At 50.3% G+C, this 12,366-nt stretch overlaps 6 protein-coding genes across 6 annotated transcripts; 4 read left to right on the top strand and 2 right to left on the bottom strand.

The window, feature by feature from the left end:
• Positions 1–430: 430 nt before the first annotated feature.
• PPTG_17618 (hypothetical protein) lies at positions 431–982 on the top strand (the record flags this gene model as incomplete). Its single annotated transcript, XM_008915285.1, has 1 exon — positions 431–982. One exon carries the CDS (start codon positions 431–433, stop codon positions 980–982), a length of 552 nt encoding a protein of 183 aa, XP_008913533.1.
• Positions 983–2,172: 1,190 nt separating this feature from the next.
• On the top strand, positions 2,173–3,667 carry PPTG_17617 (hypothetical protein; the record flags this gene model as incomplete). Its single annotated transcript, XM_008915284.1, has 3 exons — positions 2,173–2,589; positions 2,669–2,899; positions 2,972–3,667. The coding sequence occupies 3 exons, from the start codon at positions 2,173–2,175 to the stop codon at positions 3,665–3,667; spliced, it is 1,344 nt and encodes a 447-aa protein (XP_008913532.1).
• A 280-nt stretch (positions 3,668–3,947) lies between these two features.
• On the top strand, positions 3,948–5,688 carry PPTG_17616 (hypothetical protein; the record flags this gene model as incomplete). Its single annotated transcript, XM_008915283.1, has 1 exon — positions 3,948–5,688. One exon carries the CDS (start codon positions 3,948–3,950, stop codon positions 5,679–5,681), a length of 1,734 nt encoding a protein of 577 aa, XP_008913531.1. The 3' UTR covers positions 5,682–5,688.
• A 477-nt stretch (positions 5,689–6,165) lies between these two features.
• On the bottom strand, positions 6,166–8,045 carry PPTG_24117 (hypothetical protein). The gene has a single exon (XM_008915282.1). The coding sequence runs from the start codon at positions 7,717–7,719 to the stop codon at positions 7,168–7,170; it is 552 nt and encodes a 183-aa protein (XP_008913530.1). The 5' UTR covers positions 7,720–8,045; the 3' UTR covers positions 6,166–7,167.
• A 164-nt stretch (positions 8,046–8,209) lies between these two features.
• PPTG_17614 (hypothetical protein) lies at positions 8,210–8,740 on the top strand. The gene has a single exon (XM_008915281.1). It carries the CDS (start codon positions 8,268–8,270, stop codon positions 8,460–8,462), a length of 195 nt encoding a protein of 64 aa, XP_008913529.1. The 5' UTR covers positions 8,210–8,267; the 3' UTR covers positions 8,463–8,740.
• PPTG_17613 (hypothetical protein) lies at positions 8,651–10,983 on the bottom strand. Its single transcript, XM_008915280.1, has one exon. It carries the CDS (start codon positions 10,831–10,833, stop codon positions 8,797–8,799), a length of 2,037 nt encoding a protein of 678 aa, XP_008913528.1. The 5' UTR covers positions 10,834–10,983; the 3' UTR covers positions 8,651–8,796.
• Between the last annotated feature and the right edge of the window lie 1,383 nt (positions 10,984–12,366).

Here is a 12,366-nt window from a genome sequence, read left to right as displayed (position 1 = left end):
ATCTTATTAACTGAAAGAAGGAAAATGTATGGATTGGCGCGAAGTCGTCTGCCATCAGAGCGCTGCAAAAGAGATCACAATCGATTGTTAAGGTTGATTGGGTTGATAACTTGTCGTTTTGCTGATATATTGAGCCTCACTACTAACTACTTCGATCGTTCGATGTAATCTATAGTTTTCTGTGCAAGGTGGCCACAAGCTGACACGTCTAGATCTCCAGACCACGCAAACTCACACGCTTCAACTTTTTTTCCAGGTTGGTACAGCTACTTGCTGCTGTTTCATTAAGAGCTGGCTACTAACGAGAACGCCAACGTTAGACCACTGCTCTGTAGGCTACCAACATGTACTAATCTCTTTTGCCTACGATTAAGTGGCGTACTAACTGGATCGTGGGCTATTGTTTGTTTTCTTTGTTTGTCTATGAAGCATGTCAGATCCTGAGTGCGCGCGCCGAGAGAGGCAGATTGACTGTGAGAACCATGCGGGATCATGCGCAATTACCACCTACGAGACTTATGGGCGCATTTCGGAAACAAACAGACCCACCAGTACTGCTACCGAAGGATCCATGTGGCGATTGCACACGAGCCTGCACGAGTATTATTGGGCCTGCTTGTTGTCGGACGAAGCTGATCGCGAGTGCGTGGAAGCCCTTGCCTATATACTCCGAGCTGAGCGCGACCAACGCCGCCAGTTACAAACAACTCGCATCAGTGAAATTAGACGGCAATTGGGAGGCGGGTCTACACCTCCACCTCCACTACCAAAGCAAACCCCGAAGCGAGGGCAAGACGACAATGACGCGGGGCCAAACCAGAAAAGATCCAAGCAGGCACAACAGACCGAGGTTATCGATTTGGTGGGCTCTGATAGCGACGAAGCTAACCTCCCAGCGCCAATTCAGATTGTACCGCAACATGACGCTCATAATGATGAGGCTGACGTCGCACTGAAAGAAGAGAAACAGGAAGAGTGTTGAGAAAGGTGGCATTAGGAAGTAATGATTTATTCAATGAATGTCATTTGCGTCATTATTTATTTGTGCTGTTTGGTGATTTTTGAAATGACAGGTCATCGCGCCCAAATATCACAGAAATTGTGCCATAATATGACAGGCAAAAACGCAAACAGTGACTGACTTCCCCTATTGTATTCGAGCAACACGCTAGACAGGGGGGGGGTCGATAAACCGGTGGTACATGTAATCCCGGTTTATGTCCCCCCCAAGCAACCCGTTTATCGGGATGCTACCGTACTAGTTTAATAAAGAATTAAGAAGAGATTGCAGACTGTGCGTGTTAACGTCAATGAAAGGATAAGAAGCCAACAGAAGGCTCAATGGGGAGAAAAGTTTTCTTCTTAAAAAAAATTCAGCTAACTATATATACGGTCATGGGGCTCAATTGATGGTAGAGGGAGGAGAAAGCCTTCGATAAACAATCTTTCCATCAGCACCAGAAGACATCCGTCGATATCATGTGGAAAAAACTGAGTTTTCTTTTAAGGAATAGTACCGTGACCGCAAATAAATATTGTGCACAATAATCTGTCCGTTACAGTACCGATGATGAAACAAGTACTGTGACAGACCTTAAAAGTTGTGCACAAAGTTATGTCAGCTTCAATTAAATACAAGTTAAATTAAATCTCTGTAAACAAATTTGTTATACAAATTTAAACTATATATCAGTAAACTTATGCGAGCTAGTCTCGAAATTAATGTTAGGCACAATTGAGCTTGCATATTTAGTTTTACAGAGATTAAATCTTATCTGTATACGTTTACAGCTATTTTATTTAATCGTGTAGAATGTGACTGTGTCAATTGATTAAAGAAGCATTTTATTTCAACAAAGTGCTTTTTAACACCTGACGCTGATTGGTCAATTGAAGGCTAGTCAACAATAACGGCACCGGTATTTTCGGAGAAACTGCCGAAAATACAGGCTTACCGGTATATCCAGGTTGGCGATCCTCTACCGGTACAACCGGCATTTTAGTCATCTACCGGTAGAAGTCTGACAACTGGTTTCCGACGCAAGTTGCTCTACGCGTACAACTTAAGGAGCAGCGCCAAGTTTTTTGCCAACCAGCCATTCCCAGGTCCAAGCCGCAGCTCGACCGCCTCCTTCCCCTCCTCCCTTTCCAGCTCCTGGCAACCAAGCAGCAATGAGTAGCCACGACGAGACGGATGCAGCCGCGCCCGGCGTTAGCGTGCCTCCCGATGCCAAGTTCGACCTGACGAACCGCCTGGCGCCCTTCATGGACCTGCACTTCATGTTCCCGCTCATCGACTTCCTCTCCAGCAGCGAATTGTACGACGAGGCGCAGCTGATGGCGGCCAAACTGGCGCTGCTGAAGCCCACGAACATGGCGGACTTTGCCGTGGAGATCCACCAGACGCTGCACAACTCGGACGAGGTGCCCGAGGAGTTCGAGACGCGTCGTGGCGAGATCCTGGATGCTCTGAGCTTCGCCAAGAGCGAATGTAGCCCCATGCTGGACCTCATTGAGGATGAGGAGAAGATCATGCAGCTGCAGAGCGAGAATCTGCTCACTGCCAGCCACCTCGAGCAGAACGAGGGCGTACGTGCAGTACAGTGCCCAGTTGCGTATAGCATACAGGTTCTGACAACTACTATTACTATTTTGTTACTACTGACAGATCACGCCCGCTGTCCTGGACGGCCTGTACAAGTACGCCAAGCTGCAGTACGAGTGCGGCAACTACCAGGACTGCCTCACGTACCTCACGTACTACGGCGTGCTCATCCCGAACTCGTCCGAGCAGTTTTTGAACGCTCTGTGGGGCAAGCTCGCTGCCGAGATCCTCATCTTCCGCTGGGACGACGCGCTGGCCGACATTTCCCGCATCAGCGACGTCATCGAGAGCAGCGTACGTGCAAATATCATCATTCTTCTACGCTGCCAGATAACTGACGTTTCTGTTGCCACACATACATGACAGACTGTTATGAGCCCCGTGGAGCAGCTTCAGCAACGCACGTGGCTCCTGCACTGGTCGCTGTTTGTATTCGCGTGGCACGAGGAGGGACGTGACGCTATCGTGGACTTTATGCTGCAGTCTCGCTGTGTGGAGGCCATTCAGAGCAACGCGCCGTGGCTGCTGCGCTATCTGTGCGCCGGCGTGATCCTGCACAAGCGTCGTCGCAACCTCATTAAGGACTTGCTGCGTATCCTCCGCGTGGACGACAAGGGCTACCGTGACCCGATCGTGGACTTTGTGGACTGTCTGTTCGTCAACTTCGACTTTGAGTCTGCGCAGGAGAAACTGCGCGAGTGCGAAGTGGTTTTGGCCAGTGATTTCTTCCTGTACGAGAAGAACTCGACGGACTTCATGGAGGCCGCGCGTCTCGCGATCTTCGAGATGTACTGCCGTGTGCACCGCACGATCGACATGAAGGTGCTGTCGTCCAAACTGGCCATGCAGGAGGACGGAGAGGCCGAGAAGTGGATCGTCAACTTGATCCGGAACGCACGTCTCGACGCCAAGATCGACTCTCAGGAAGGCCGGATCGTCATGGGGATGCCGCAGAACTCAGTCCACCGCCAGGTGATCGACAAGACGCGCGATCTCGCTGCGCGGACGTGCAGCATGGTGGCGCAGTTCGAGCGTATGGGCAAGCGAAAGACCTTCCAGTGAGCTGGTTGAACAGACCCACAAGTCTCAAGGTAAAACATCCTGCTCTTGGTAGCAATAGGCAAGTGAAGCAGGTGGGGGACTGAGGACTAAATATATAGTAGACCAGTGCGTGGTTTTCTTGGATCTGTGCCAACTGCCGTGATGAATTTTCAGCTCCATCAACCAGTGGATGACGTTGCTCGACGTGTGTCGAGTCATGCATGGGATGAGGCTGGTAGTTTCCGGTAGGTTTCGGATTCAAACGGTGGTTTTGCCCACCACTACTGGATCCTTTGACACGATGGCTCATTCACCAATTTTCCACGGGACTGCAATGGAGTCCAGAAGACACAGTTTTGGCTACGTCCATGCAGTTTGGCAACGACCTCGAGCTCTCTATCTTCTCGGTGGAGGGTGGATCTTGTTCGTGTGCTGGTTTGTGACATCACTTGTTGGGTTGGACAAGCACATTGCCCACAATCGACCATTTCTCATCCGTAGTCAGGATGTTGTTGATACGTACTCGCAACAAGTTTTACTCAAGCTCCCAGCAGCGGAACCTGTACCGGTTTTCCAAGATTTCACAGTTGAGGTGAAGCCGAGTCGAGAGGTTTTGCCGATGAGCGAGGAGTTCTACACGAGCAACTTTAGTGAGACTGATACGTCCACTACCATCATCTTCAACGTGTTCAAGGGCAGACCCAAGGCGTTAGCAGTGCAATTATTGAAGGCATTAACGCAAAAGAACGTGTCACCGCCTGAAGTCTGGGTCATGTGCTTTAACTCGCCCATGGAGAAGAAATACCGACACGTGGTTGAAGCCGTCAAACGCAAATATCCTGATCTGGCTCACAATGTCAAGTTTACAGTGTCCGATTTCAACTACAAATTCCACGGACGCTTCCTGCTGGCATACATGGCTACGACCAAGTACGTGCTGATTGTCGACGATGACAAGGCGATCGATGGAGACACTGTGAAAGACTATCTCAAGTACATGAAGATCCAGAAAGGAGTGTGGGGTAATAACGGACACCGTCGAGCAGCGACGTTCGAGGGTTACAAGAGCTGGCCTCGAAATTTCTCGGGCGAGTCGTGGGCTGAGCAGGATTATCTCAGTGGAATGTGGTTCCTGGAGCAATCCTGGCTGGAATATTTCATGAAGGAGCGTGTGCCATCCTGGGCTACATCGGAGGATATGCACCTTTCACATGTCATGCGCAAGTACCTTAACTTGAACACGTACGCGGGTCGAGTAGCGCTCGGGAAGACGCTTCCACGTAAACCCAAGGAGGTTCAGGCAACACAAGGATCAGCACTGGATCTTCGGGAATATATCTTCGACCACGAGTTGGGACGTGGCAACAAAGTCGTTAGTGTCGATCCCCCGATCCAGACACTTGTGTACGCTGAAACTGTGGGTGATATCGAGGACTATTTGGCGAAACTAGACGCGTGTCCATCGAGTAATAACAGCGTCCCGGTACATGTCGGAGATGCCAATCGAACACAAGTTTCAGGGCCGTGGTGTGAGGGTGGAAAGACGGCTGCTGTGTTCCGCGGAGCTAAGGAACAAGATGTCAACGGCCTCATCGCAGCGGCTGAAAAGCTTTGTTCAAAGACCAAATGTGAGTATTTCAGCGTCAAGCCGCACATTCGACATGGTATCCGATACTTTAACATGCGTGAAGGCTATGGCCAAACCGTGGAGATCCCGTTCCAGACAGGAGCGTCGGATGTGCTGTTGTCACTGGTGGGAGTTCTGAACAATGTGTTGCCCGAGACGTTGTTTGTGCCAGACGTGGAGTCGATGTCGTGGCCGGAGACGGACGCTTCGAAGCGCAACCGGCTGCAGATCTACCACCGCACGGTGCTTTTGGCTGTGGATATTCACCGGAACTCGAAGACGAACGGCAAGGTGATAGATGGTGAGGTGAAAGACGAGTGGCTTATTACCGACGACTTCCCAACTGAGATGGAGACTTTGATATGGCAGCGAGCCTCGACACAGGATCCTGTTACTTACCCGTCATAGCTTTGGATGCTCGTACAATATTTTTTTTTGCCTTTTTTGCTTATCAAAGATGAGATGTCTTGAAGTTTTGCCAGTTGATCCCCAAAATAGAATCCAGCGATGCCGCGATTCTGTCCTTTGTCAATATGACGAACTACACAACTACCTTACATGTTCATCATGTTGAGTTTCATCGAATGATGGTACGCACTTGAGTGTTCGAAACAGAAGTTGAACGGCCAGATGTGGATTCAAAGAAAAACTACACTACAACCATTCGAGGCAAACCCAATGTGGCCATGCCAAGCAGTAGAAGACTGGCGAGTGGTTTACCTCAATAATAAACCATTTCGTATTACTCGAAAGTTTCAGCCCTTAATCCGAACTAAGATAATTGTATGTCGAGTAATACGAACTGGTTTACCTCAATAATAAACTATTTCGTATTACTCATTGAGTCAAAACTGCAAAATACAGGACATCAAATCAATTTCGTACTAGTATTCCGTATTATTTGTTTACAAACAGAGTGAAACAGTTGAGGTAATCCATTCAGCCTTTTACTACATTACGTTGTACCCTGACTCATAATTCGATAGAATAGAGCCGTCATACTTGCGTCGATCGCTACCACGTGAACGCTACTGGTTTCAATAGGCCGCCAAATTGATACACCGATAGCATTTCAACTACTAGCGCCCCGTCCCGAACTCACTTCGAAATCTGCTACCCCGAAGCGATTTCCCGTTAACATCAGCGCTAGTATGAAACAGCCTTCTCATCGCGACTTCAAAGCGCACTTCGGTCTCGTCGCGTGGCTACTCATCTGCTTCTCCATGGGATTCATGATTGGCACTTGGGTCTTCAAAGCAATCGGAGGAGAAGCTCACAACGTCAACATCGTGTCACTCAAGCATTCTCCAATTCTCCGGCAGAACGGTCAACCTCATACCATGGCGAACAGCTCGCTTGCTGAACCAACTGAGCCTACTCGCGAGACTTTGGCAATGAACGAAGAGTTCTACACAGCCAACTTCGACACCAACGACACGTCAACTACCATCGTCTTCAACGTCTACCGAGGTGAACCAGAGGCGCTAAGGACACAACTCGAGGCAGCTCTCAATCAAGAGAATGTGGTGCCACCGGAAGTGTGGATCATGTGCTTCAACTCACCAAAGTGGCACTTGTACGAGACCGTCGTCAGTGCTATCCGTATCGAATATCCTGACCGCGACAGCCAAATAAAAGTCACAACATCCGACTTTAACCATAAGTTTCACGGACGCTTCCTGCTGGCATACATGGCGACGACCAAGTACGTTTTGATCGTGGATGACGACCGTCCCATTGATTCCACGACTGTGTATGACTACATCCAGTACATGCAGCGCCAGAAGGGTGTGTGGGGGAACTTCGGTCATCGGCGAGCAGCGACGTTCGAAGGTTACAGAAGCTGGCCGAGTGTTGGATATGATCTCGCAGTCACCGACATGGAGGAGCAGGACTACCTCAGTGGTATGTGGTTTCTGGAACAGACGTGGCTTGAGTATTTTATGAAGGAGCGCATGCCGTCCTGGGCGACATCGGAAGATATGCATCTTTCCCATGTGATGAGGAAATATTTGAATTTGAACACGTACGGGGGGAAAGTGGCCTTCTCAGCTCCCTCATTACCCAGCAAGGAGTACGCAGCGACTAAGGGATCAGCACTAGATTTGAGAGAGTTCATATTTGACCACCAGTTAGGTCGAGGCAACAAGGTGGCGAATGTGGACCAGCCGATCGATACGCTCGTGTACGCTGAGACTCCACAAGATATCGAGGATTTCTTGCTGAAGCTGGACGCATGTCCGTCGGGTGGTGCAGTAATCGCCACCGAAGTTTCCGATATGACCCCTTGGTGCAATGTAGGTAGAACAGCTGCAGTATTTCGAGGCGCCAAGGAGCAGGACGTCAACGGACTCATCGCAGCCGCCGAGAAACTTTGTGCCAAAACCAACTGCGAGTATTTCAGCGTCAAGCCGAAAATTCGACACGGTATCAGATACTTCAACATGCGTGAAGGATATGGGCAAGCCGGTACAAGTGTGGAGATCCCATTTCAGACGGGAGCGTCGGATGTTTTGCTTTCACTCGTGGGGATTCTAAACAATGTGTTGCCGGAAAAGTTGTTTGTACCGGATGTGGAGTCGCTCTCATGGCTGGAGAAGGACTCTGCGAAGCGCAACCGGCTGCAGATCTACCACAGCACGGTCATGCTGGCCGTCGATATCCACCTTAACTCCAAGACGAACGGCAAGTGGAGTCACCGCAATGACGAGGCTGACCAATTCCCTGTGATGAAGGCGTTCGGGTGGCCAGTAACCACATCTTCACTTTGAAGGGCTAAATCATAATAAAAATCTGATTTTGGTAAATTTATTTAAATAGTTTTACATGGACAGAAACGGTCAAATAGTCAAAAAAAATATCTTCGATCCTGTGTTTCAAATTTAGAGCCTCTAAATTGTTCTCGATTAGGTGCGATTCATATTAAGTCCGAATTCCGGTTGTTCGCCCTCCCAGCCGCACAGTCTCCTTCAGCTCGGACACCTTTGGACAGACATGAGCGGCGGCGGCGAGTATCCGTACCCCAAGTACACGTGGTCCCCGGCCGGCGGCTGGTGGGCTAAGACCAAGAACTGGCAGCGCAACACCGGCGTGGCACTTGTTGTCCTGGCGGCTGTGGCTGGCCCCATCGCGCTGTACTCGAGCTCGAACCACATCAAGTTCCCGGCCGAAGAGCGCCGCAAGCTGTAGACGCGCACAGCACAGCAGTCAGAGAGAAAACAGCTACAGTGACATTAATATGTGGGCAAAACAGAAGACGACACGGGCGAGAAGGAGCTGAAGATGTCGAGCGGGCAGGAATCACCAGGAATTATTGAAAGACTCTTCTGAGCCAAGGGTGGCAGTCAACCTCCTAGTTATTCAGTTCTACTAGTCAATGAGGCGTTATGCAGCTTTTGTTTCCATTGCGTGTGTCTTACTTCCTTGCTTTTAGGTGGTATTAAACTCGACAGGCTTTTATTACTTCGTTAGTTTAGGGCCTTGGAACGGCAATTGTGGAGAGACGGAGACAACAACAAGAAGATCAAAACTCGTGATTGTTGGCAGCTCGACGGATGGGAGAGAGCGAGGCGGCAGCTTCCGTTGGCGCCGCCTGCGTCGTGTTTGTTGGTAGCAGCTTGGGGAGCTTGAAAGCCCACGCCGACTTGGGCTTTGGCTTGGGTTTGTTCTTCCGATACGCGGCCGACGTGGTGCCACCCGCAGTTTCTTCTCCATCGGTCTCGTATTCGCTCATATATTCAGTGCCGCTCCTGTTTGTATCGGGATAAATGTCCACTTCTTCATGATGGTCGTGGTCATGGAGATCGTTGTTATCATTGTCGTATTCATCGTACACATCGTAGTCATCAATTTCGCTGTGGTCGTCATGATCGCTGTGGCGCTCATTGTTGTCACTGTCGGTGTTACCACGTCCGCTATCAATCATGTCGTCGGTCGGTACGTCCCAGCTGACCTTACCAGACTCGTGAGCGTAGTAGTAAGTGCCAGGGTATCCACGACTCTCGTGTTTAGTCCAGCCAGGCGGGAGCTTCTCCCCCGAGTCCCGATCGTCCGACGAATCAAGTGAGACCGTGTCTTCCTCCGACGATCGGTCGCTACCTCGACTCTTTTTATACTTGGCGGTATCCGGTGTCGTCGTCCGCGGCAACGCTCTGTTCCTGTTTCTTCTCGAATCCTCATCGTCATCATTCTCAGGTGCAGACTGCTTTCTCGAAGACGGGTCTTTCTTCTTTTTCTTTGCCTTCCACATTGCCAACACATCCGACACATTGTCCAGAGCTGGTGCCTCCTCTTGAACCTTTTCTTTTGACTTCTGCTTTGATTTCTCCACTGGTTTTTCCTTTGGGGGTCTCTCCACTGGCTTTCCCTTAGGTTTTTCCACTGGTTTCTCCTTCGGTTGTTCCTGAATTACTGGTGGCTGAGGTTTACGTTGTCTCCTGCTTCTGATAGCAGCGAGCGTCTCCTCTTCCTCGTCCTCGGATAGCTCCAAAAAGCTGGTGTTCTCACGTCTGGACACGGCACGTTGAATCACTTGCGCAAAGCCTCGACGGGTGCTCGTCGTTCCTGTGGTGTCTGCTTTCTTTTCCTGTTTTTGCTGGTCCAGTTTCGCCTGTAGATTAACCAGTACGTCCTCCATTCCTTCCAACATAGCCAACATATCGTCTGCAGTATCATCCAAATCGTCGGCGTTCACTTCTGGTAGTTCGTCGGTGTTGCCACTGTCAACTGCTCGCATCTTTTGCAACAGAGTTTTTGCCTTGACACTAAGATTCCTCTTGGTCTCAGCCTCTCTTTGCTGATCCTCCTCTAGCTGTGCAACACGGAGTTCTGCATCTCGCAGTTGGTGCACCATTTCGAAGAATTGTTCATCTTTCTTGGCGCTGAAGCGGTGGTTCCGAATTGCGTTCATCCACTTTTCCGCGGCGTCGGCGTCCTCCGTGTCCAAGTACAGCGGACGCATCTTTGGGATGTCACCTGTGGCCGTCTGCTCCGCTGATGGTCGCGGCAGCTTGCCTGAGACTCGGAAACAGTTGTCTCCTCCTCCTACTGCGCGTTGCAGGCAGTCTGCGTTGCGCTTGATGTCTGTCAAGTACTCGAGGTCGATGATTCCTCGCGGTGTTTCATCGTCTTTTGTGTTGTAGTAGAAAAGATATGTCAGGGGTTTGATCACAAAGTAATATTCATTCCATGCGCCCGGTTCATTGTCCGCTTGCTTGCGTAGAAATCCGCTTTGCGTGGCCTTGGCAGTCAGTGTCTCTGCTGCACCCTCAGCGTCGATCATGCTGAAACGCACACGTGGTCGTTTGATGCTGGCTTTGCCTCGGCTATCGCGACTGCCGCGTCCCGACCCGGGCGGCCGCGACTTGGCGCGCTGGTGCGTGTCTTGTCTGAGGCGGTCACGGGAGCGCTCGGAGCGATCCCGTGTGGGCGAGTAGGACGGGCGGGCATCCTGATGAGGACGGCGGCGTGTCGAAGGCTCGAGCGACGGCGAGCGTTCACGTTGGCGCGGCCGCGACGCGCTGCGGTGGCGCTGCGAGCGATGCCTGGGCTCGGGTGGCATCTCAAGCTCAAGCGTTCGTCGGAGCTCTTAATGCGATGTGAGGCCGACACCTGGGCACGGAACCGAGTTGTGGATGTGTAAGTCTCGGCTTTGCGCCATCAACCACCGCCTGGTGAAAGAGCAAGTATTAGCATGCCGTCTTTACGGCTAGGGTAAAAGATGCCTGCTGCTACCGATTTTTACATTGTTTAATCAAGAAAATAAATTGAAGTAGATAATGAATTCGTAGATCAGAGAAGAAGATCGGGCGCAATAGTGAAACAATTAAGACGTCCCAGGAAATTTGGTTGAGAATGGTCGGTCAAACCAGGCGGCAGCTTACAAAGGCTGCTTGGGAACGTCATGAAGGGAAGCCCACGAAAGTGTCATGGTCTAACTGCCATTGCTGCCCCGCTCATCCGCGCACAACTGACAAGATACTTGCTTCTTTCTGATACTGTGAGTACGCACGCATGCGCTTTCGTATGCAAGTGTAAATTCGCAGCTTGCTCAGCCACGATACTACTCTGCTGATGCTCTGTGCGTCAATCTGTTTGCAAATGCATGGCTGGCGCTGCATAGCAGTATCGAAATGCACCTCCGACATGACCAGAGTGACCACAAGACGGTTCCAGTCAACACCACGGCATCGTCGTCTCGCTCCCAGATCTCTCGGCCAGAGGTCAAAACTTTTGACTCAAAAGTACAAGTACCATGCAGTTTATCACTGAGGAAGCTAGCTAAACATTGCTAATGGGCAGCCGAAATGACCACGCTTCTTGAAAAAGATATTAATATCATGCGCTACCAAAACACAAGTCTACGAAAACGGTATGCTATTATACAGCAAACGGTTTAGTAAAAAAAAAAAAAACATCTATGGAAATGTTTCTTTCTTTTTTTTAATTTGAATATTGTGATTGTTTCACCATCCGGAATCATGGAACCGTCTCTTTTGTGTCCTAGGCGCAACATTTGAAGTTTGAAGCGCTCCGGCTGGAAGTACATGTAGACGACGCAATGGTTTGTCACCGGCACTGCCGCCTCGGTCTCTGCTCGTTGCGCCCGGCTCGCATTGACCAATTCAAACGCCCCACGTCTGATGCGCGAGTCGACAATATGAAGAAGCCGAGGGTCATGCCGTCATATTCGTACCGTCTTCGTGACTGGTGTCGTTCCGGTCTCACGTGAGTCACTTGCTGACATGTCTTGGCCAGTCTGTAATCTTGCCTTGTTCTGCTACAGGACGTGCCCGTAGTGCATCTGCACTGTAGACACCACCGCAACGACAAACTGCATTGGACGATGTAGCTGATCCTGGGGCGGCTTGCCAACGATGCCGGCCACATTGAGAGGATCGCGAGCAAGATAAAGCAAAGTTGGGTACATAGTCTGCTAATGCTGAAGGTCGCCAAGGCTTCGGTGCGTCTGTCTGCATTGCAGCAACACTTGCCTTGCAAGGGCATTTCAAACAAACAGTCTTACTGCTCCTTGTAGTGTACACTTCTGAATTAACGATAAGGTAAAACTAGAGCATTGAGCTTCTGTGGCGAT

The sequence above is a fragment of the Phytophthora parasitica genome, assembly GCF_000247585.1.
Source record: "Phytophthora parasitica INRA-310 unplaced genomic scaffold supercont2.69, whole genome shotgun sequence".
Lineage (NCBI taxonomy): Eukaryota > Oomycota > Peronosporomycetes > Peronosporales > Peronosporaceae > Phytophthora > Phytophthora nicotianae.
Note: the sequence above shows the minus strand (reverse complement) of the source record. Positions and strands in the feature narration are given on the sequence as shown.